Source organism: Colletotrichum scovillei (genome assembly GCF_011075155.1).
Source record: "Colletotrichum scovillei strain TJNH1 chromosome Unknown Contig00010, whole genome shotgun sequence".
NCBI lineage: Eukaryota > Fungi > Ascomycota > Sordariomycetes > Glomerellales > Glomerellaceae > Colletotrichum > Colletotrichum scovillei.
In genome coordinates this window covers 3,689,286-3,712,045 of record NW_023336268.1, presented here as the reverse complement: position 1 = coordinate 3,712,045, position 22,760 = coordinate 3,689,286, and the positions used below count along the sequence as shown (strand labels likewise).

The 22,760-nt window shown below is 52.2% G+C and overlaps 7 protein-coding genes across 7 annotated transcripts; 2 read left to right on the top strand and 5 right to left on the bottom strand.

The window, feature by feature from the left end:
• Positions 1–389: 389 nt before the first annotated feature.
• Positions 390–1,801, top strand: HER10_EVM0003318 (uncharacterized protein). The gene is made up of 2 exons (XM_035472999.1): positions 390–931; positions 999–1,801. The coding sequence occupies exons 1-2, from the start codon at positions 429–431 to the stop codon at positions 1,555–1,557; spliced, it is 1,062 nt and encodes a 353-aa protein (XP_035327789.1). The 5' UTR covers positions 390–428; the 3' UTR covers positions 1,558–1,801.
• A 119-nt stretch (positions 1,802–1,920) lies between these two features.
• HER10_EVM0007196 (phenylalanine ammonia-lyase) lies at positions 1,921–4,026 on the bottom strand (the record flags this gene model as incomplete). Its single annotated transcript, XM_035476760.1, has 1 exon — positions 1,921–4,026. One exon carries the CDS (start codon positions 4,024–4,026, stop codon positions 1,921–1,923), a length of 2,106 nt encoding a protein of 701 aa, XP_035328159.1.
• A 1,272-nt stretch (positions 4,027–5,298) lies between these two features.
• Positions 5,299–6,247, top strand: HER10_EVM0000847 (methyltransferase domain-containing protein; the record flags this gene model as incomplete). Its single annotated transcript, XM_035470614.1, has 2 exons — positions 5,299–5,369; positions 5,428–6,247. The coding sequence occupies 2 exons, from the start codon at positions 5,299–5,301 to the stop codon at positions 6,245–6,247; spliced, it is 891 nt and encodes a 296-aa protein (XP_035327555.1).
• A 1,221-nt stretch (positions 6,248–7,468) lies between these two features.
• On the bottom strand, positions 7,469–8,102 carry HER10_EVM0004655 (scytalone dehydratase; the record flags this gene model as incomplete). The annotated part of the gene is made up of 3 exons (XM_035474291.1): positions 7,469–7,858; positions 7,917–8,014; positions 8,072–8,102. The coding sequence occupies 3 exons, from the start codon at positions 8,100–8,102 to the stop codon at positions 7,469–7,471; spliced, it is 519 nt and encodes a 172-aa protein (XP_035327917.1).
• Positions 8,103–8,976: 874 nt separating this feature from the next.
• On the bottom strand, positions 8,977–9,819 carry HER10_EVM0009485 (SCP-like extracellular protein; the record flags this gene model as incomplete). The annotated part of the gene is made up of 2 exons (XM_035478971.1): positions 8,977–9,044; positions 9,107–9,819. The coding sequence occupies 2 exons, from the start codon at positions 9,817–9,819 to the stop codon at positions 9,023–9,025; spliced, it is 735 nt and encodes a 244-aa protein (XP_035328346.1). The 3' UTR covers positions 8,977–9,022.
• A 5,009-nt stretch (positions 9,820–14,828) lies between these two features.
• HER10_EVM0004854 (uncharacterized protein) lies at positions 14,829–15,785 on the bottom strand (the record flags this gene model as incomplete). The annotated part of the gene is made up of 1 exon (XM_035474484.1): positions 14,829–15,785. The coding sequence occupies one exon, from the start codon at positions 15,783–15,785 to the stop codon at positions 14,829–14,831; it is 957 nt and encodes a 318-aa protein (XP_035327937.1).
• A 1,590-nt stretch (positions 15,786–17,375) lies between these two features.
• Positions 17,376–20,766, bottom strand: HER10_EVM0004437 (oxysterol-binding family protein). The gene is made up of 4 exons (XM_035474082.1): positions 19,528–20,766; positions 19,040–19,286; positions 18,295–18,963; positions 17,376–18,226 (listed from the first exon to the last, which is right to left on the bottom strand). The coding sequence occupies exons 1-4, from the start codon at positions 19,611–19,613 to the stop codon at positions 17,807–17,809; spliced, it is 1,422 nt and encodes a 473-aa protein (XP_035327894.1). The 5' UTR covers positions 19,614–20,766; the 3' UTR covers positions 17,376–17,806.
• Positions 20,767–22,760: the final 1,994 nt, after the last annotated feature.

Below are 22,760 nucleotides of genomic sequence, written 5' to 3'. Positions count from 1 at the left end.
GAGAGTAGGATAAAGGAAGGTCGAAGGAGTATGGATGAGGAGTGTGACAACTATAGAACCATTTTCCGGCAGGCTAGCTGCGGGCCAGCTAGAGATATCTTCTACCATTTCCTTGACTATTGATGTCTGTTACATGGAGATGGTTTCTTGAAGACGAGTCCAGCTTCACACGGCGGATTCTGGGTGTCTGTACATCTGGATCCTGTTGCTACCTATTAGAGCTTAGCTCAGATTCCGTATCGATAACATCAAAATCAAGGTGCTTCTGTGGATCGATTCCAGATGCAGTGGAGTTTTAGTCTGGTGCCTGAATTTGACAAAGTGTTTGCAGAATGGTCCCTGCCGTCCAGTCCCTGGCGGTTCCGCTCCACCTAGCGCCCGGCTGGTGCGGTGTTACCCGGCAAAAGGTTTCGCCGAATTGTGATCTGATGTCAAAAATTTTGGGAGCTCTCCAAAGCTTTTTTGCGACCTGGCAGATCCAGCCAAACCACCTCCACCCTCCTCCAACAAGCTTTTGTACCTCCCCTTGCCTTAACCATCACGACCTCTCAATACAATACCTCAGTCCACCACCCATCATGCTTTCCATCAGATCCGTCGCGCGCTCCGCGCCCAGAGCTCTCTCCCGCCTTTCTCTCAGACAGACCGCGCGCCCTAGTGCCTTCGTCAAGGCCGCCTCATGGAGCGCTGCCGTTCAGACCCAGCGCGCATCAGCCTTCTCCAGCTCTGCCTTCAGGAAATCTGCCGCCAGCGAGACTGATGCTGAGCTCGTTGCCAAGCTCGAGAGCGAGCTTCAGTTCGAGGAGGAGGTGAAGCAGAACGAGCAGCTGCCCGCGAGCGTTAAGGACTTCATCGACAACAGCCCCTTTGAGCTTCAAGACACCCCTGGCAAGGAGGAGGTCAAGCTCATCCGCAAGTTTGGCGAGGAGAAGTAAGTTTGCATTCCGAGCATCGTCTAGCAGACACGGTGAAACTGGAAACTAACAGAAGAACCTCAGGATCACAATCACTTTCTCCATCGCCGACCTCGCCAACTACGACCCCGAAATGTACGACCAGGACCGCGCCCTCGAGGACGAGGAATTCGAGTCCGACGTCCAGAACCCCAACAAGCAGTCTGGCGTCCAGGCATCCGGCGGCGCCCGCTCCGCCAACGCTGAAGAGCAGCTCGAGGAGGAGGAGGGCGACCTCGACGAGGCCGCTCCCCCTTGCCGCCTGAGCATCGTCGTCGAGAAGCCCGGCAAGACCCCCGGTGCCCTCAACATCGACGCCACCGCCCAGGACGGCGCCATTGTCGTCGACAACATGTTCTACTACGAGGACGGCAAGCTCGCTCACGCCTCCAACGCCGAGGTCGCCCACGCCCGCAGCGACATCTACCCCGGTCCCCCCTTCGGCAGCCTCGACGAGGACCTGCAGATCCTGATGGAGCGCTACCTCGAGGAGCGCGGCATCACCCAGGCCCTGGCCGTCTTCGCGCCCGACTACATTGACGTCAAGGAGCAGCGCGAGTACGTCCGGTGGTTGAGCAACGTCAAGGGCTTCGTTAACGCCTAAATTCAACTTCAATGACTCTGTTTGGAAGGGGGAAGATTCTGTTGGGAAGAAAGAAACTCAATGATGTATGATGGCGCGGCGCATGTGCAAAGTGTAAGATGATACGAAAACCTCCACCTGGAAAAGGACCTTCTTGGCTTGTCTTATAGCTGTTTCCACTCTACGATGTACCATATAAAACCATGGCCTGGCCGGCGTGCCGGTTGCCCACATAAGAAACTGTAATACCAAAAATTTCTCCTGCACTCATAGCGCACTGGGTTCACAAAGTATATGGTCAACAGCGTGAAAGAGGCTAGAAAGTGGCTCTCTAGCGAAGAACCAATGCAGATAACGAGACAATCTTTCACATTGCTCAGGGTCCTACTTAGAGTCTAAACTAGAAACTGTCGCCATCAACAAGTCGTGCATTGACCCATTGCGCAACGCGACGTAGATCTCGCTGGTCAAGGTGCCGATGGTCTTCTTCCCCGGTTCCCCGGGGCTTCCGTTGGTTCCCAACGTTGCTGGATAGTCTTGCAAACCGCGATGCATCGGAACACCCAGACTTTTCCTTACATATTTGTAGATTGCCTTTGAAGCAACCCCGAGATATGCGCCTGTGCTTGGGTTCTCCAGAAACCGTAAGCGTGTCTTGCAATACTCATGGCTGATTCTTTCGGCGGACTGCTTAGTGTAAGCATCCATAGCCTTGATGGCAATGATCAACTCCTTAGGATGCATGCCCTCGAAATACGGAGCCAAGACCTCGAGTTGCCCGCCCTTCGCTTCTCGCGCAGCAGCTCGGCCTCGGTTTTCCACGTCGAGGTTGGCCAGGCCGTTCCACTTCTGGAGCAGGATCTCGCCGCAGCGCTGGGCAATGTCGTCCGCTCCGTCGGCGGCTCTGGGAAACCCGATACAACTCTGAGCAACTTCTAACAAAGCGGGTATTGCCACGTTGCAAAATTCGAGATGGAGACATTGCAGGTCGAGAGCCTGACAGAGGGCGTATATGTACGTTGCCACCATGAGGTACAAGATCTCGGTCATCTCCAACGCGTTCCTGGCGGCGATCAACGCGAGCGAGTTGACCGACTGGTTATTCATTTCGGCGCTCTGGATATGCGCGGACACGGGGTGGGATAGGTGGGCCAGCTCAGACATGTACGCTGCCATGGTGATGTCCAACCCCTTGGTAGTGAAAGACTTGCTAGGGTTGTCGGCGGCGAGGTTGGGCGGCAGGCAATCGTTGAGCTTGGCGTTGAGAAGCTCTGTGCATTGAGCGAACATGAGTTTGCCCAATAGCTGCATGGAGGACGAGACCTTTTCCATGGCGGAAGTGACAGCCAGCGCTTGGAAGTTGCCTCCTTGATGGACGGTTTCGGTCTCGACGTCAAAGAGGGGGTTATCCGTGGTGCTGTTGATCTCAACTTGTACTTGCTGTTGAGCTAGCATCAAGTCCTCAAGCAAGGGACCGATCCATTGGGGCGCGGTTCGGAGAGGATATCGATCTTGTACGAGGCCTTCGGCATGGTCGTCTCCCTTTCTGGTCAACCTGGACCCGGAAAGGAAACGTAGTATGTTTGACGCAGCCTCCACCTGTCCCAGATGCGGTCGGCACTGGGATATGAACGGGTAGTAGTTCGACTGCCGGCCTCGAAGCGCCTCGGTTGCCATGGCGGTAAGGAACTGCGACATCGTGGCGAGTTGATGAGCTTGGTGCATGGCGATACAGGCCGCTGCGGCGCTCGTAGCAGTACCATTTGTGATGCCCAGAGCTTCCTTGGCTTCGAACCGCACCGGCTCGAGGCCGATCATTCTCAAGGCTTCTTTCGCAGTCATGAACTTTGGTCTTTGCGCACCGACAGCAACGTAGACGTCCGAGTTGCCCTCCAAAACGCCAGCAATGTAAGACAGAGGTATCAAGTCTCCAGAAGCTGAGATGCTGCCACGCAGCGGGACCATAGGAATGACATGATTGTCCAGCAGGGTCAACATAGCTTCTAGAACTTCCAGACGGACACCAGAATGGCCACGCAGCAGGGAGTTGACCCGAACGAGGAGCATTCCTCTGACAATGGAGGCTGGAAGGGCATGCCCTCTCCAAGCTTGCATTCCAAGATGACTTTCTCCATGGAGATCTGAGCCTTTGTCACAAGGTAGAAGGATACCGACTTGAAGGAGCTGCAGTAGTCCTCTCTGCAGTTCTTCATGGTCAGAGGTGCGCACGTCGGCACTTCCACCAAATCCTGTTGTGATGCCGTAGATTGTGGCTCCTTGACGAAGCTTTAAGCGCAACAGGGCGGTGCTCTTATGGACCTTGTTGATGATGTTGGTATCCGATGTTAAAGAGACCGAGGCCTGATAATGGCTGACGGCCACCACGTCGGAAATTGATAAAGTCTGGCCATCTACAACGACACGGGGCTGCGAGTCGAGCAACTGCCGGAGATGTTTCCATTGACCGGACACAAGATGGAGATGTCCCATCAACATGATTGTAGGATAAGCCCAAGCTAGGACTTAGACGAAAAATAGCTTGGAGATGAATGAACGGTGCTCAGCTAGGTGGAAGATGATGTATCAAGGAGTGACAGAGAACGCAGGAGTGAAGCATGTCAGTCTAGTTTTAAGTAGTTCAACTTATACATCCCCGGATGCGAAGAAACCATAGCACGTAGACTGCGGTTTTCGCTCCTCAACCTCATTCTTCCTGTTCTCAAGGTCTTAAGGGCTCGGCGCGATTTACTCTGGAAATCCACCCAGCTGCGAGCTTCGAAGACTTCGAAGACCCAAGAGAGCTTCCCTCAACACGATTCATGCACTCGGATATCTCACGGGAATATTGAGGATCATCGCTTATCTTGTCTCTAGACGATATGTTGTACACGAGTTGGTCAACCGCATCCGCCGCTATTCAAGTCAAGCGCACGGAGAGAACTCCACCAGTCATACAAGATGCCGCAATCATGAGTTTACCCACATTCCTTGGAGAATTGGCGGTGCGAACTGTGTTGCTCTTAGCTTCTTGTCGTCGGATGCAACTGGACTGATTTTCGGTCTAAAATCTGATTTTTCTGCCCAGTATCGTGAGAAGTCTAAAGGACGCTACCTTACGTGCTTATCCCTCTCATTCAGAAGCAGACGCTGGCGATCCATCGGAACAGAAATTCCAAGATTCAAGCGAATGCATCTTTATACTGCTCGGGCCCCCTGGCATGTCTCAAACTCAAAATGAAGCTATTCACAAACGTGTTGCAGAGGCTTCTCATCGTAAATAGATCGTGAGATTGATTATCTTCATGACTCAACAGATTCGTATTGGAAAGACGCTGCATTCAGGATAAGGTTCGAGCTATCCGTGAAAAAGGACTTACCCCTCAACTACACGGGCTACTATACTGGCAGAATCCATCAAACTTTAAGTGAAGCTATTCAGAGTAGGCTTCCCACGATAGATAGTGAGGATAATCTACCTCGATTGCCGCGTAAGTGCTCAACATTTTGAAATAGCACAAGGCTACTTTGGGACAAGGTTTCAACTAACATGGCAATGATAGCACAATTTACCCCTCAATGGCCCCGTCGATAGCAAGTCTGGAGTCTGGAGTCTGATATCTATATAAGTTGTAAAGGGGTATGAGTATCTATCATGTACTATGCTTTCTGTTTAAACATACCTAGTATTCAATCGGAACACAACAACAATTCAATCATCCATCCTTTTCTTCAAAACTTGCAAAAGTTTTAAAAAGATACATCATGGCAACATCATCGCAATACGCCGAGCGCACGTATCATGACACTTCTTCTCCATACGTTTTGCCCAATGAGTAAGTACTACTGAAAAACCGCTGAGGCGTCTCAATTTACATGAGCTTACTATGTCAGTACTCCCGAGCAAGCTCGTCTTGATGAACAAGCACTTGCCATCCAGTCTATGCTGGGTGGGAAGCCTTTTCTCTTCGATCTGAGACTTCTCCCGAGCAAGTCGAAAATCCTCGACATCGGCTGTGGAACTGGGGTAGCCACGACCCAGCTAGCACGACAATGTCCTTCTTCCCGTACGTACGGGATTGATCTATCTGCAGTCCCTGACCATGTCAAAACCTCAGCTCCGACCAATGTCACCTTTTTGAAAGGCAACATCATGGAAGATCTGTCTGAGCAGGGGCTCCAGGAGCAAAGCTTGGACTACGTGTTCGGGCGTATGCTGTTCCTCGCGATTGACGACTGGAAAGAGTACTTTTCACGCGTCCACCACCTCCTGAAGCCCGGTGCCATTGTCGAGCACCAAGATTGCTCCTGGGAGTACTACCGCCAAGGTACACAGAAAAAGCTCAGCGGAAATTGGTCCTGGCACCAAGCAGTTCTAGAGGAGTCGCAGGCTATGGGACTGGATATTCTTGTTGGTGATCATGTGGGGGATCACATGAAAGCCGCCGGGCTCGAAGTGCTTCTTACGCGATCGTTTGAGTTCTCGATGGTGCCGTCTGAGAAGAACATCCCCAGCGCAGCAGTCGGTTGTTATGCGCAACGCACTCTTCTCAAGGCATTCCCAGACCTACTCAGAAAGATTCTAACAAAGCGGGACTTGTACTCTGACGAAGATGTTTCGAAATTGACAAAGGAGTGCCTTGAGACGTCATCGGCGGAGGAAGGGATTTTTGTCAAGTACACAGTCACCATTGGGAGGAAGCCAGCTGAGTAGTAGCTTACAGATATGCGGTCTCTAGCTAGGAGATGGGGTGTGTATGTTTTTGACTTCTTCTCATTTTCTCCATTTGGCTGGCGAATGTTGAGTACGTCTTGCTATTCATCTCCTCTGGTAATTAGTAATTAATTTTGGTGGATTTTTTGCTCAATGGCCCTTTAAAATGTTGTTCGCTGTCTCGAAGATGACTTCGCTCTATGCGTGATGTGTGGTTGGGCGACTGAAACCAAGTGGCACTAGTCACGTAGCACGATAACGGTGACAGGCGACTAACACGTGTATTACCACGTTGAAACCATCTCTTCTCACCGGAAACGGCGGTGCCTGGGCATATCGTCAGGCGGCAGGCTTTCTTGAGTCATTCAACGGCGATACGGCATTTAAGTAAGGTTTGCAGGGCCGTGCTGGCGGCAGCCGACCTCATCGTTGCCGATCCGAAGCGCTTCATGTGTGGTAAGTGCTGCAAACGGATGCCACGATCGACATATTATAGTGCAAGGTCGGTTAGGTGAATAGCGATAGCGCGACTAACCTCGTGAGTGGGAACGCGGAGTTCAAGAGTAGGTCCTTTCTGCTCGCAGATCAACCGCCTACCTGCAGGCAGTCTTCGTCGCTCGATAGTCTGAGCTCGTCCAATGAGTTTGTTAGCGGATGTTTCTAGAAGGTGGCATCGCGGCTTTAGTAGGTAGGGCTTCTTGTATGTATTTTGCCCGGTGCAGATCATGAATGGGATCACCTTGATCGACGCGGAAATAGCCGCAACTGCATGCCTACAACATCTCGATGTCTTACGTGGCTTCCTACGTACACGGACTAATACTAGTAGTTGAATGAGCATTAACACTGCGCCTTATTTGCTGAAAGGAGAGCGTCCCGAAACCGAGGTGAGGTGCAAAGACCCTCACTTTATGCTCGCGAATCTTGGAGAAGATGCTCTGGCATGGCTTGCATATGAACCATCTTTGGATAACACTGAGGGAGGATAGTCGTCTTGCACTCGATGAAAAGCCGTGCAATATGAGGCCAATATCAACCTGGATTCTCGCAGCATCGACGGCGGCGGGGTCCTATGCTTCTCAAAATGGTTCACTGACTATCAGTTTTAATCTCAAGCTGCAGGTGCAAAGGCAGGCATCTCAAATCCTTCTGAAGTTCTGTCAAATGTTCCGACCAACAAACCATCTAATTACTCTAAAGACTTCGCGCCGCCATCATCCATCATACATCCTTCACTGTCCCAGCCAAAAGCGAGTCACGGCCTTCAGCAGCCACCGCAGCAAAATCATACTCGGTCAGGAGCATCTTGGGACTCAACCCCGCAAACTTCCACACGCCATCGACCTTTCTATACCAGTGCTTATTGCTGCTATGCGCATGGCCCTTGACAGCGACTTGCTTGAAAGTCTCGTCAGTGTACTTTTGATGCGGCACGCGGAGCTGGTGATAGCCCACAACCTCGGTCTCTGAGATCTTTTCCCAGCGGCTGGCGCCAACGAGATGTTGCGTCTTAAGGAGGGGGCTGCCAAGCATGGGTTTGCTACTTATCATGGCTACGTAGTCGTCTGCGGGCATGGCTTCCCAGATCTTGTTGAGGAAGGGGTAGTCGATCTTTAATGTGAGCGTTGTGTTAGATTGTGTCTCGTTCAAGGGAGGATGGTGAGCTTACGCGTAGGGTAGGGGCGATGCACTTTCGAAGGCGGTCCCAGTCCTTCGTATCGTAGCTGTCTGCCCATTCATAGAGGCATGCATTCAACCCGAGGTAATCTAGAGAACTTCTTCAGTATCACATCATGAGTGGTGAAACCTGGTGAGTTGGTTTACCGTCAAGAGTAATGTTAGCAGAAGATGCCATTTTGTCTTAATTATAGCGTATAATGATCGATCAAGTTAGATCTAGACTATCGCCCGATTCATGTAATTCGCGAGAAAAGTCAAATGAGGAGGAGCAGCTCGTGCAACGAAACTCTGCTGGAAAACATGAATGGAAATCACCGAGTGCTGATAAAGGTATCCCTAACCCTCAAGTAAAGGAAGATAAGCTCTCTTAAGTTACCCCGGATTCTGCTTTCTCCACGATTCAACCTTAGCGGACAGGTAAAGTAGACACTCCGCCGATGGATTTTGTCGGCACTATTCCAGAGAGCGGGGGACCGTGGGTGTAACCCGTCCACTTGCCGTTCCTCCACTTCCCGGAGAAGTTTGCCGGACGGCTATGTAAACGTATGGCGACGAAACACGGCATTCACACAAGGCTTTTGTATGCCAAGCCGATTCGTTCCAAATGTCGACTAGCATCCAGTCAAAAAGGCGCCCGGCCGCTCGGTAAAGGCCATAATGAGAAGAAGTTCCCGAGTCTCACTTCATAACACAAAACCACTCCAAAATATACACAACCAAGTGCCATTGGGAAGTCACATCACATCACTGCGGAAATTTGGAGCTGCATCGTGAGGCATTTACGCTACGTCTCGTTATAGTCATGCAAGAAATTCGCCAAAGGGCGGTTGGTTTTGTAAAAAGAGACCCAGGATCTACCCCCTTTTCCTCGTTTCTCGATCGGCCTAGACCTGGAATGGATCCGACATCAAGTCGTGGGAAAGTATCTCAACCCCAAGTACACAAAAAATGTCCAAGAACGGAAAGAAAAGAGTTTTTGGTTGTGTTCGGCCCAGCCAACGTAGCTACCGGAACAGGCGCCCTGCCTTGTTGTCGCTGCGTGATCCCGTGTGCCATTTCCCAAAATCCGTCCAATGGCGGCGTCCTTGTCGACGTTTAGTAGGGCTTCTCGCCGATGCTGTTTCTCTTGTCAGTCGCCTATTCATATGCTTTTCCTTTCCATTCAAGACTAAAACTTACTAGTTGCCAGGGGGCGAGTAGCGGGCGACGACGTAGGTGCCCTGGGAGTTGGTGGCAACAGCCAGACCGACCTTGGTGGTGCTCTTCCAGACGATCTGAGTGTAGTGACCGAAGCCCATGTAGTTGGACTCGGAGATGGTCTCGCCGTTGTAGGAGGACTTCTCGGCGATCCAGGCGTTGGCGGCGTTGATGTAGGGGCTGTCGGTGTTGGACTGCATGTACAGGTTCTCACCCTGGTCAGAGACCTGGGAGTGGGTCAGGGAGCCGACGGAGAGGAGGTGGGTGGCCCACTCCTGGGCGTTGGCGGCGAGGGTGGCATCCCACTCGAGGGCCGGGACGCCGACGTCGGAGCGGGCGGAGTTGTGGGCATCGAGAGCGGCCTGCTGGTCCGAGGTGAGGCCGGAGGTGCCGCTGGAGGCAGCGGTGGTGGCGGCCGGGGCAGCGGAAGAGGTGGTGCTGACGGCCTCCTCGACGGGGGCGGCGGCGGAGGGGGTCACGACCGGGGCAGCGGAGGTGGCGGGAGGGGCGGTCGCGGCGGGGAGAGTGATGGTGGAGGTGGAGGTCACCTCGGCGCCGGAGCAGTCGTCGGCGGCCTTGCTGGCCTCGACGCCGGTGTTACCCCAGCCCCAGTAGGAGCCGGACGGGGGGCCTTGGCCTCTCCAGGCGGCGGCCTGGGTGGCGAGAGCGGCAACGGCGACAGCGGAGAAACGCATTTTGATGGTTTGGTTGAAAAGGGGTTTTTGGAAATCACCGGGATTCTTGGATGTTGATTTGAAGGAGTGAACGGAGGATGGAACCTGCCAAGGCGTCGATGAGTACCGCTGGGGTGTAAAAGAGTGACAGACGCAAAAGGTCGATTTTGGGTGAAGAGGAAAAGAGAAACAACAGGAAGGGAACGCGAGAGTTGGGATGTTATATATTTTGCATCTTGTTTACTTAGTTAGAGTTGTTTGCCCCCGGTCCTGCTGATGTCGGGATATTTTGCCGCTGGCAGTATTCAACTTGAGACGAGTGATGATCTCCCGTATGCAAGCCTCCACATCAGAGATATTAAACTAGAAGACGTGGTGTCTCACACTCCCGGCCCTCTGGAGAGAGCACTTACGAATGATCGAATCTCCTTTGCATCCTGATAGGACCAAGGGATTCGGGGGGAGCCTAGAAGTTGGAAGGGATTAGGATCTAGTGTGCTGGAGCGTCCCCCCACACCAACAACATTGTCAAAAAGTCTTTCCAAGTTCCAACAGTTTCTCAAGTTTCCTCCCTCCCCTTCTTCTGCAGAAGCCGCGGAAGCGCGGAAGTTGGATCACACAACGGTGCCCATTGTATTAGTGGATACGCTGACATTGGAAACGACCCCAGATGAGTGGTTTAAATTCGACCGGGCAGCAACAAACTCGCCCCTGTCGACATGTCTCACACCACCACACCAGGATCTCCAAGGATTTCTCTGGGACGTAGCCCTACCAGATTATGTCACATCAGTGGATTTAGCTGCTGCCGGTAAATGGAAGGGACCCCATGTGGGGCCGAGCGTGTGGTCCAGGCAGCGGTCCAGAACCAACTCTGCTCAGGGATGATGACCAGTTGTCGACTCTTCGACTCTCTCGATGTCTCAATCTCTTTGTCAAATTTTACCCTTTCTTTGCACTGAAAAAGTCTGAGAGTCTTCCTTACCGTGGTACTCTCTGATTCTCTTTTTACAAACTCATTCAATTTGCTATTGTATCGGTGTCCGAGGGCAACAGAACGGTAGAAAGTGAAAGAGGAGCTATCCATAGTGTACTGAGTACGATAAACCCTATTTGGTTGTGTTCGCCTAGGTCGGAGTACCCCACCCGTCATCTCTTTCTCTGACACTCTCTTCTCGTCTAATTAATGAAGTTGCAGCCGAACGGACATTGTTTATTATGCTTCGATCATCCCGTCAAGTGGGATAAAAAGGCGTCATGGATGGCAAAGCCCAGCTCCTGGGCGAGAACTCAAGTGGTAGTCTGGTGCGGGGTATAGCCAATCAAACATTGCACAATGCTTTTTCGTTGCCTCATTAAACAACTTCAAACTCTAGCTTCGGCTGCAAGCCTTCACTCAGGGGTAAAAACAACACACGAAGTCTTTGTCGGGGCGTTTCGCTCTGGAACATCGCCAGAAGCACCACAAACGATCGATCTTTGCCACTACTAAACTAGTATAGACTCACATTGATCATCATCGAACACGTTCGAGGCCTTGAGCTTCTCTCTTTTTGCTTTAAGCTCCTTGCTTCCCTTCCCTCCCTTTCCTTCCGCTCCTTTGGTTCGAGCCAATCCCGCCCGATCGATGGTCTTTGGCAGGCGCCGAGGCTTGAACTTGGCCAAGCTGGGCACCTAAAGCTTACACGGGCCGGGGCTGGGAGTTCCCACATTCCCGCGCCGTTGGATCCGGCGTCTTGGTACTGGTGACTATGAGAAAATGGATGTGGTTCGTGTCATGCAAAAATGGTGGCCCAGACCTTTCCCTACACTAGTTCGTCTGATGTCTCTCTTAGCACGTGTCCATCTCAGACCACCTTCGACAAATCTCTCAATTACTTTCGTCATGAGCTGTTTAGAGTTGACTGGTAAGCGCCGTAGCACCGCAAACTCCTCTGTTCGTCGCATAAGTTTGCTGGACAGAAAATCTCTCAGTCGAGTTACACCATGTCCGTTGGGGGTCTATATGCCGCTCTCTAAGGTATCTTCCAGGTGGACCTCCGAGATTGCGAAATCAACATGGTTGAACTCGCCCCGGTTACATCCCGCCGGTACAGAGTTGAGCCAAGGTGTCACTTTGCCCCTCTCTGCCTTCTTCGCTAAGTTCGCTTCGACATGTCTCCATTTCTCTGTCACGATTTCCTGTTGCAATCCGCACAGTCCCCCATCGCTTCGACTGCTTTGCCCCGATGAACCCGGTTGACCGACCAATTGGCCAATGCAGACAGCACCGTCGTCTGCCTATGCACCTTTAACGTAGTACGAGTAGGATTGTCTACTGATCCTATGCGAACCTCTATGCATGGATTTAGGTCTTGGTTTGAGCTCGTTCTTGTCCTTGCGTATGCTCATGAGGATTCTACGGCTTTCAGGTCAACAATACTTCCGCTTCTGATTTTTCCCGTACCTCGGGCCTTCATAGACCCGGCGAGTCAGGCATAACTCCACCGCCAGTCACCTCACAGGCTCACAGGACATCACAATCTTGCATTCATATCAGAGTTCAGTAAGCGAAGTGGCGAGGAGACGCGTAAACGCTGAATCAGCCGCGCGAGAGCGAGAAGAGAGTCCAGGTACCAGGCCGCCATCCCTGGTGATTTTGCAAGGCGGCGGTACCCATCAAGTGCGGCTGAGTCGAGTCGCTTCGCCCAGATCTCGTATCAATGAGTTTATTAATCTACGGATCATTTCACTGGACCGGAGTCTTCTTTTCTCTGCCTATTCGTACGGAGTAATCCGTATGTACGAGTCTGACGTAGGCCACATATCGTTGGTCGAGATTCACTTTGTCGAAACCCGTCGGCTGCGGTCCTTGGCGAGCCGTCCATCTACTACGTACGGCACGCTCCAGACATATCGAGTGCCATACTCCTAAGGCAGCTTCGAATACCATTTACATCCCTAGGAATTGCGCCTCACTACTGTACAGCCTACCCCTGTGGAATTCCAGCCAAGCTGGCTTATCTGGCTCCGAACACTCCATGGTAAGCTCCAATTATCGCCCAGAGTGTCAAAACTCAGGGAAAGACAAACACTGCGTTGTCTGTTAGCACGAGTTGCACGCCTTTCTAGCTATGTCTTCTTCACATGAATAAATACCTGAGTTCTGTTGTTGTCATATCCAACGCTTTTCTTTTCCAACGGCATCAGCTCGCATTTTGGGAAGCGGATCTCGTGGAAACGTCTAAACATATTTTTCAGGTAAACTCGACCAAAGCCTTACAATGGCTCACGGTAAACCTCACTCCTCTGTTTTTGAGCGACCTCCACATCGAAATAATCTCGTTCATGTCCAAATTCTTGTCCCCCGGCAGGAAAACGAGGAGATTGTCCTCTACTGTATAGTAAATGGGTTCATCCGCATCCCTGTACGGTCGTTTTGCTCTGAACTCGACGCTCTTTAAATTAGGTATCTTCTGCAAATACTGAAGGTGGTGTTTGAGATTGTCAGCCCAACCGGGCCTGAGCAGAATCGCAGAAAGCAGTATCGTCTGAACATGAGAGAAAGGTTCCACGCAGCCGTGGTATTCCCAAGGACTGAAAAGAGCCCTGTAACGCTTCATGTGAGAATGCGGAGCAGGACGCCTGACAAAGTAAGGAAATAGATCGATGCTCGGGACGATTCGTATTGAGGTCGAAGGCCTCTCCAGTGGCCTACCGCGCTCGAACCAATTCCTATGAAGAAAGGTGCATCGTGGCAGTCGTCTGTTTATAATCTCTCGAGTTCTGCGGTCGACCAGTGTGAAGTTGTACAGGGATTCCATGGCATCTTGTCGTTGCTTGATTTTGCCCTTTTCCCAGTTTCTGGCGTCGTCAATCAAGAAGTGCTCAATTCTGTAAAACCAGGGGGGGTTGCTTTGATCAAGCATGAGACAGCGATTCTCATCGGTCACCTTCTCGGACTCATATCCGGTCAATACCCATGTTAATGGCTCGACTGTCGATTCCAAGTCGTCAAGCACGGCGTCGACGACTGAGAGCCATATTTCGTACGGAAGAATGCCGCTGGGAAGACTGGTGCCTCTGATACCGAATTTGATACGCTCGAAGGCATTGTGAAACTTGGTGGACCAGCGCATAGTATTCATTTGTGAAGGGTGACTCAGGCTGCGGGTTGGTCTTGGTCTTTCAAGGTTGTCATTGAAGATGACGAAAGCGAAGAGCAATGTAGCGTAGGATCTAGTCGACATCGTGTAGCCAGGATCAGTACTGCTTGTACCGAAGGCGTCAATGTTGCGATATCATGGAGGGAGAGACGAGGTCAGCTGCTGTAGTGGTGGTAGACAGGAAGGCTTCTTTCATTCTGCTACATAGCAATGTATGCGTAGAGGTCGTGGCGTCAACAACCTTCTTGGGCAGGTTTCTCTTAGTTTGGGCTAAATATTGTATCTCCGGGGGTTCTTATGGTACAGAAAATCTTAACTTCGAGCGGGAACAGGCATAGTAGAAAGCATAATCTGAGACACCCTGACGACCTCGAGCATCGAAAAGCAGGCTCGTTAACGCATACCTTGCTAATTCGATATAGACCCAACCGACTGTGACCGAGATTTCCGTGAACTCCATCTACAGGACTATGGGGTGCAATTACATCGTTATGTAGAGAGTACCTGGTCTCTAATCACCGTCTAGCCCTACGTGATCTATCTGGCGTTGTAACCCTAGGGGCATGTTCGACGAATGGGCACATTTACACTCTTCAATTCTGCAGTGTATAAATAACGCTACCTCGTGTACTTATCCTTCTAGGTCCGCTTGATGATAGGCATTAATTGGAAAGATACCAAGGCACCTTCAAAGCAGGGACTTTTACGAGCAACTTGATTTAAAAATCGGGGCATCAAAGAGTCTAGCCTCCTCCATCCTGATTCTTGCCACCTACCACGTATACTATCAAATATAAGAATCGAGTTCCCAGCCTGGAGTCAAGGGCACACTTCCACCAGCTCCAAAGAACTTACGCAGACAGCCACAATCAAAACGTCCACCCTCTATTCCAGTTCAATCCGATAGCACCTACACTCCTCCTCAAGAAACCTCATTCGCAAACCCTCATCCGTACGAACGAGCTCAATCTCCCCACGCAAAGCATACCTCGGCTGAATCACAATTCTCACACCAGCATCAAACAACGGCTCCCACAACAACAAAAGCCGCGAATCGCTCAGCGCCAGCTCCGCAGCAAGCTCAGGCAAGATGGCTGGATCGACAGGCATTACCGCCGCGTGGTTGTGCAGCGGCTCATCGGCGGGCGGGACGGGGCTCCGGATCGCGCACCACGCCTGTACGCGCCTCAACTCCGGCAAGGCCGCGAGCGCGCGGATCTGCTTGCTGCTCGCGGTCATCAGATTTCCCAAGCTACTGCTGACGTTGCGGATCATGCTGAGTGGGCCTCTCGTGGCTTCCTGCGAAGGCTGGAGGATCGCGGTCTCGAGGGGTTCCGGGTTCTCGCCGTCCGCGTTGTTATGCCGGTCCGCGGCCTTGAAGTCGAGGACGAAGACGTCGATGTCGGGGAGGACCCAGGCGTGCTTGGGCGGGTTGACGATGCCGTTGCTCTTCTGCCCCGTTGTATACCATTCTGTTAAGTGTTCTGGGGTGCGGTGGTGACGGGGCACGTGGTGGTGGCGAGAGAACTTGCAGAATGTCTTGTCGACGATGTCAGAGACGCGTCTGCTGCCGAGGTTGGCGAGGGTGCTAACGAGGTGCCAGCGCTTCTTCTGGGAGACGTAGTCGTAGGCGTGGTTGTTGCTGATGTAGATTGAGTCGATGGCGTCTGGGCAGCCTTCGACGTACCATGTCGAGATCTCGGCTGCGGCTTGGGCGTAGGCGGATTCGACGTAGCGGTCTGCGATCTCGAGGAAGAGTTCGAGGGGGACGACGCCTTTTGATGAAGCACTTGATTCGTTGGATTTGGCCGGTGCCCGGTTCTTCTGGGTTTGATCAGCCATGGTTTGGGTGGGAAGGTTAGTTAGGGTCGATAGCTGTTGATGAGAGAAAGCAGGAAGAGAACTTAGACTGGACAGGGAGCGTGGGTGTAATTGCCTGCCGCCTGATGACTATAGAGAGTGAAGGCAGGCTGGAAGAGTGAATGTGAAATTGTGGTAAAGGAATCGAGTTCTGGAGGTTAAGTCAAAGGTGAAGTTGTTGATGCAAAAGTCAAGGAGGCCGGGAGCCAGTCCTGACGTATAAGAAATGGTACGAAGAAATGGGGCGTGAAAGGATAGCTGATTGATGCTGTCTTCCGAGAGGCGGTTGATCTTGTAGAGATGTGTAGTCTATCAGTTGTTGAAGACTCTCCTGACTTTATGTATTATTCCATCCTCAAGCCCCTTTCAACCTTGGTTCCGTGAGCTTGGTCATTGTGACCCTGTAAACAAAGTGATAATCTCCGCTTTGAAGAATCAGGTCGATAATGTAATCCTTCATCAACGGACAAAGACGTCTCCCCTAGGTCATTGTCTGTTGTCTTCAATCAGACATTGTTAGTGCCAATGCGCCGTCTTATAGTAGCCGTTCCGAATGCAAGGATTTCGACGCCGAAGCTTTCAAGACATTGGCTGACGGGGCCCTTGTGTTGGCAAAGGAGTTGGTCTCTTGCTCGAACCAGACATCTATATCATCCAGCTCAAAGACGACAAATTCTGAGATCTCGTGTAATTAGTTACCAAACCCGGGGTAGACTACGCGTCATTTCTAGGTACCCAGGAGTGGATGGGATCAGTCTCATCGTATATGACATACAAAACATCATCCTCTTCACCAAACATCGCAGAGTAGAATGAAATGATTCCTTCTCGGCCTCTTCAACCTTCCCATTCCATGCACAATCGGCAAGTCAACGTCGACCAGGGTAATATAGTACGAGCTTAGCGAACCATGAAAGACGACACCTGCACCCCGCGCATCATATTCACCGAAAATGTCTGTCCTCTCAGGCCATAGCATCATACCCATTTCATAACATCTCGAAACCTCGCGATACAACGGCACTACATGAGGAGGTACGTGAGTGTCGACAAGATTACATCCAACTCCGATCCAGCCCCCAAGGAAAAAAACCGGACGTCCACAAACCCCCGATTTCCCCCCTCCCGAAAGCGGGGCCGAACCGCACGGAGCCGGGCCCAGACTCGGCGGGCAGCACGTAACCACCGCACCCAACACGTCCGCTCCGCCATCCGAAAGCGAATGCCGTCCCAAAACCACATTGACAAGGTTTCCTCCCCTCTTCTTCGAGAGAAGTATTGGGACAGAGTTTACCCTAAAGTGCCATCTCATTACCAAACACAAGGCTCCATAGAAACCTAGCTTTCCCCCCTCCTGTTCATATCAATACAAAAGCCAAGCAAACTCAGGTTCCTCACAATTTGATACCTAGTACTTACTATATTCCTATGATATGTATCCCCACGTTAATCATTTAATCCTTAAGTGCACTCAAGCGAAATAAACTGTTGATGAGATGTATTACTATAAATAGACTAGACCAATAAAACATAAAAACCATCTAAAATCCCAACGCCGCCTCTTAAAAAGAAGCCTGTGTGTGTCTCTGTGTGTGTGAATGTATATGTATGTGTCGCAATGTTCCACACCCGAGTGAACAATGCAAAATAGTCTCTTCCTCCTCCTCCTCCTCCTCCTTCTCCTCTCCTCATCCGCCCACCATGCAACGCAAAAAAACTTCCAACCCCTCATCGTTGATGCGAGAATTCTTCAGGCGAGAGGGATCATAAAACATGTAAACAACCAATGTAGGAAAAAACCTTCCAAAAAGCTAAAAAAGCGAGCGATGCATCCCTCAGGAAAGGATCAGTAGGGCCAAACAGATCCAAATAATGCGGCAAACAAGAGGAAAAGGAGAGAGAATTCCAGAAAACAAGGAACGGGCCCGATGCAGCCACCCAGGCGCTCAGTATGCCTTTCTAATCCAATTAATTTCGTTCTCCCGCCAACAACATCGAACCATTTACTTGCTCTCCGTAGCCGCGGGGGCCGCAGCCGGAGCCGCAGCCGGAGCCGGAGCGTCTACAACAATGATATCGCTCATGTCCCACTCCCCCTTCTGCGCCCTCGCGAGCACCTCTCTGCCCTTATCCGTCAACTCGGGCTTGCCACCTGTGTCCGTCACCTGCTCGAAGAAGGCGGGCTTGAAGACCTCGCCCGTGCGCTCGCGCTCACGCGCCAGTTCTCGCTGCCGCTCCTCGAGCTCGACCTTGACCTGCGTCGCCTTGGAGAACTGCTTTGCGTGGATGGCTTCGGTGACGCCACCCCACATCGTCAGGGACTCGTTCTCGAGCTGTTTCTCCTTCGGGGGCAGCACCTTGGGCGCTACATTGAGGGGTGCGAGATCGATGATTGTGTAGCGGGCTTCGGCGGGGTGAGAGTTCTGCCATATTCTTGTGAGTATTCATGCGGCAGAAGGGAAATGAAGGAAGACAGGGAGGGGTTACTCACCACTGGCTTGGGGCCGAGGGTAAACTCAATCTTCTCGCGCCACGGACCGCTCAGGCGGGCGACAATGTCGGCCTCCGGAACGTCCTTGATGTTGACCTTGTCATCGTTCTCGGGGTCGTACTTGAAGATGATGCCCTCGACGCGATTCGTAGAGCGGCCGAGCCACCCAGCCTCAATGTAGTGCAGGATCGTCTTGAGCTTGGTCTGCGGGCACGTAATGTACGCCATCTCACTGACGCTGACGCTCAAGCTTCCCCTGAGGATGCCACCGAGATGCGCCGCGGGATGAGTGAGGCGATACGTCTCACCGCCGCGCTTTTCGAGCGTGACGAAAATGCCGAGGTTGTGCTCGCCAGGCAACACGCGCACACTAGTACCCGTGAACTTTGCCGTAATCTGGTCGAAGCCGCGGGCAGAGAGGCCCCGCTCGGGACAGCTGATGTGGAATGCGCTTACGGGCGGGTGGTGGGAGGTCTGCTCGGTCAGGTATGAGATACGGAGGGGCTTGCTATCGGGTGTCGTGTTGCCGTGTTGCGGGACGGATAGGGAGACGGCCGAGGCGTTCTTGTCTGCCTTGGCTGACTTGAAGCTTGACGAGCTGCTACCCGCGGCGCTGCCGAGGGCTGTCGTGTTGATCTTGGGGGCATTGTCTTCGGTTTCCCAATTACACTAATCACATCCTCCATCAGCATCATAGATCATGACAGGCGCATAGTGCGCAGAGAAAGGACCGGCGGCAACTCACCCTAAAGAACTCTCCCAAACACGAGTTGTATGGTTTGCAAGGCTTTCCCTTGACGTATTTCAGATCTTTTGTGAACCAGAACCGGCAGACCTCGAGCATGCGGTCGAGGGGTTCGTCCGCAGTACCGATGGCAACGAAGGCGTTGGGCGCATCGAGGTAGTTCCAGTATTCGAGGTTCGGCGTCGGCTCGAGGAGTTGGGACGGGAGAGAGAAGCGGACGGCAGCAAGGTCGGCGACACCAATAAACCTAAAAGAAGCAGGCCAGTCAGCGCGAATTTCACTACCTTCATCATTCTCGTCCGTCTGGTTCTGGAGGTTTGCAGGTCTGATGAGGTAACGATCGCAGGTTTACCCCTCCAGAGATCGTCGCCCATCAGCCAACGCATCCCCGCCCGCGAAGCAGAGAAACTCGCCTCCTGACTTTCAAAGGCACTGCGCATGCAAGCCCAAACCGCCAAACGACGTCATCTACCACGCGATAGACTCACTTCTTCAGGATACCAATGAAGGTCTTGAGCTTGGAGCCATCGCTCTGAGGCTCCTCAGGCGTATCATGCGCAGCTGCAGCAGCCATGGTTGCAGTCTCGAGATCCGTAGAACAAGGGGCTCGTTGGTTGGTTTGGTTGTGGAGGGTAAGGCGAGAGGTTCAAACAAGCCCGCGGCCGGTCGGTGGGTTTTCGGAGTAGTGAGAGAGAGTTTGAGGAACCGATGACGACGCTTCCCTTTTTTCCGCCTTTGGGTTGATTCGCTGCTTGGCGGCCTGGCTTCTCTCCTACTAGGTTGGTACTGCGTAAGGCAAGGTAAGGTACTGGGTGAAAGGTACTGTTCAACCAAGAAATCGCCCAGGCGAAAAATAGCGGCCTTTGGCTGCGATAAGGTGGGGTGCCGAGAACGGCTGGCGGGGTTGCGAAGCCGAGATGGGAACGGCCAAAAAAGAGAAACCGAACAGTGACAGACAAGCACACCCACACTACACAGTACGTAACGACGTAAGGTAGCAGTCCCACGAGGTTTGGCGGTTGCGGTAGAGATCCAGAGGTGTGGATTAGAGATGATGATGATGATGATGATGACAGAGTAAGGTTTGGGTTTTGGATGCTCGACTCCGGGTCGAAGGAGAGATGGCTGTCGTTGCGGGTACGTTTGTTTGGACAGCTAAGGTATTCCGTAGGCGAGGTGGTTCCAAAGGCGTGAGCGCGCGTGTCCGTTTCGTTTCAGTCGTCCGACTCGTGCGCGGCGCGCCGCAGCGTACAGATACGTATGTGATGTGGTGATGAGATCCCGCAGAAGGAGATCGGACCCTTTACCTCGTCTGGCCTATTGGGAATATCCAATGTTGGAGGGCGACAACGGGTGAGGTGAGGTGAGGTGAGGTAGTCTGGATATGAAATACTGCGGACGTTGCCGTATCGGAGATGGATGGCGAACCGGCAAGACGAGCACGCAGAAAAAAGAAAGGGCGCAACCCAAATCGCGGTACGGGAGTAGAGAAGAAGGTTCGTTCGATTTGGGGTAATGTTTTCCCTGTCTTTCTTTCTCCCCCAGCACACAAAAAAGTAAATAGACAAAGAGTTTGGAAATGGCGGTGGATAAAGAAGAGGATGAAATGAGAGATGAACCGAAGGCGAAACCATATGCCCCAGAATGGTACGTAAAATTGTCATGCACGGCACCCAAAAGGCTACGAACAGCAGCACCCATCACCCAGCAGCATCAGCAAGCAGTAATCAAAGCAACAGCAGCAACAGCAGCAGCAGCAGCAGCAGCAGCAGCAGCAGAACTCCATGCATCGGAGCGGGAAGGCAAGTGGTGACGCCGCACAGAGAGCGCTAAACCCGCGCAATCTGACGAGGGGAGCGGGAGGATGGCACCGAGGCACAGCGCCAACCAGCCAATAGCGGTAGCTAAGTCGAGCGTGTGTCTTTGGGTGACAGTATTTGATCAGTAGGTACTTGATGATACAGTGCCAATCATGACGTGATGGGTCACAAGACCGCTAAATCACACCTATCCTGGCTGTCTCCGATAAGCAGTCGCACTGCCTAAAAGTCCCTGATAACGCACCGACCGTCCTTTCTCCTTCCAGAACAACTGTCAGAAACATACTTTGGAGTCAGATAAGAGCTGCGATAAGACATCTCTCCGCTCAGATGCTACCTTACCTTACCTAAGGTTCACCAGAAACGAAGGGGCCTTGCACCTCTGACTTTGAGCAACCGCTCGAGAACAACGGAGAGCTCTCGATAATGTCTTGTTTGACATCAGAAAAACACACAAAAAGAATTAGACCAGGCATTCCAAAGCCCCAATAAGACAACGCAGTCATCACCATTGTTGCCATCACTTGACCAAGTCAGGCCCATGGGTACGTGTTAGCCACCTCCAAAGCCGCGTCCGGACCGCCGCAGACAGTGGAGGAAAAGCAGCCTTGCAACGCCAGGGCCGGATTGCGACCAATCATCCGCGCACATGTCTAATCCAGCCGCCATCACAAGCTCTCACCTTCTATCGCGCGCTCTGCATCTCCTTGACTCGAGCCTTTACCCCTTCAAACACGCCTGCTTCGGTGGTGAGAGGGAGGAGGGGGAAACTACCGCTAGGAGGAGGAAACAAAGTTCGAGCACATGGGAGGAATGAGAGGCTGCGGCGGCGTCTGCATTCTACCCTATTCGCAGTGTGATCAATCACAGCAAGGCGACGATTGGCCATTTACACGTAAAGCACCATCTCAAGTGAAGTCGTGACATTCGTCTATAACCACAGATCAAACACTGCAAGATGCCTCAGATAGATCAGCATCTCGCACCCGCGAAACGATCTCATGGACGCGGTTCTACACGCATCATGGCTCGTGTAAAGCTGGAGACCCCAACCATCGCAATGAAATTTAATGACAGTGAAGCAATCATCATACCTTTTAAGGCTGCCGATCCGGATCAAACTTGAGGACAAAGACCTCATCCAGCACCAGCTGAAGACATCAAAAGGCTCTTGCCTCAATCTCAGGAATCACAGGCATAACACTCAATAAGGTTACACATACCTTCGTCCCTCTAGTCTTTCCCTCATCCGCACTGTCCTCAGACCAGCCACAGCAACGAGGAGTAAATCAGGAACCTGACTTACACTCCCGATACGACTCCTGCAAAAGCCAGCCTCGGGTCAACGTCAACTTCGAGCAACTAGGTCTAGGGTAAGGTAGGTCAACCAAAGAAAGCGCCACATACGCAGATATGTTTTTCTACAAGCTCTCAGAGCTCAAAGGAGGAAACTCAACCAGTCACGAGGTCCCAGATCCCACCCTGCAGACGACGCGCCGTAGCAGAGCCGCAATGCCCACAAGCCCGCAGCACCCAAGCGTACATACCTTACGCAGTACTGCGTACGCCCACCTCGTATCCCGTGACTGCCTCTCATCTCATGAAGCCATCACGAGACCGAAAGAAACTTTCACTTACACCTACCTGCCCAATCTACGCCCCCCCTCTCCTCCCATCTCTCCTCAGCCAATTCTGCATCCCAGGGAGGCTGTGAATCAACTTCACCCTGACTGCCTCATTCCCGCGTCCCCTGAGCCTCCCTGACACTTCATCCATGATCCCCCGACGGTTCACCGGAAAACCCCCCAAACTCAACTTCCAATATTGAACACTTTGATATTACCCTCGCCTCTATCTCACCCGCCCACCCGCCCGCCCGCTCGCCGCCGTTGTCCGTCGTT

Coding starts and splice junctions, on each gene's coding strand:
- HER10_EVM0003318 (XM_035472999.1), top strand. CDS start 429: ATGTCAAAAATTTTGGGAGCTCTCCAAAGCTTTTTTGCGACCTGGCAG. Junction 932..998: donor CGCAAGTTTGGCGAGGAGAA/GTAAGTTTGCAT, acceptor GAAGAACCTCAG/GATCACAATCACTTTCTCCA.
- HER10_EVM0004437 (XM_035474082.1), bottom strand. CDS start 19,613: ATGGCTGCTGCAGCTGCGCATGATACGCCTGAGGAGCCTCAGAGCGAT. Junction 18,964..19,039: donor GTTTGGGAGAGTTCTTTAGG/GTGAGTTGCCGC, acceptor GGATGTGATTAG/TGTAATTGGGAAACCGAAGA. Junction 18,227..18,294: donor CCCTCGGCCCCAAGCCAGTG/GTGAGTAACCCC, acceptor AGAATATGGCAG/AACTCTCACCCCGCCGAAGC.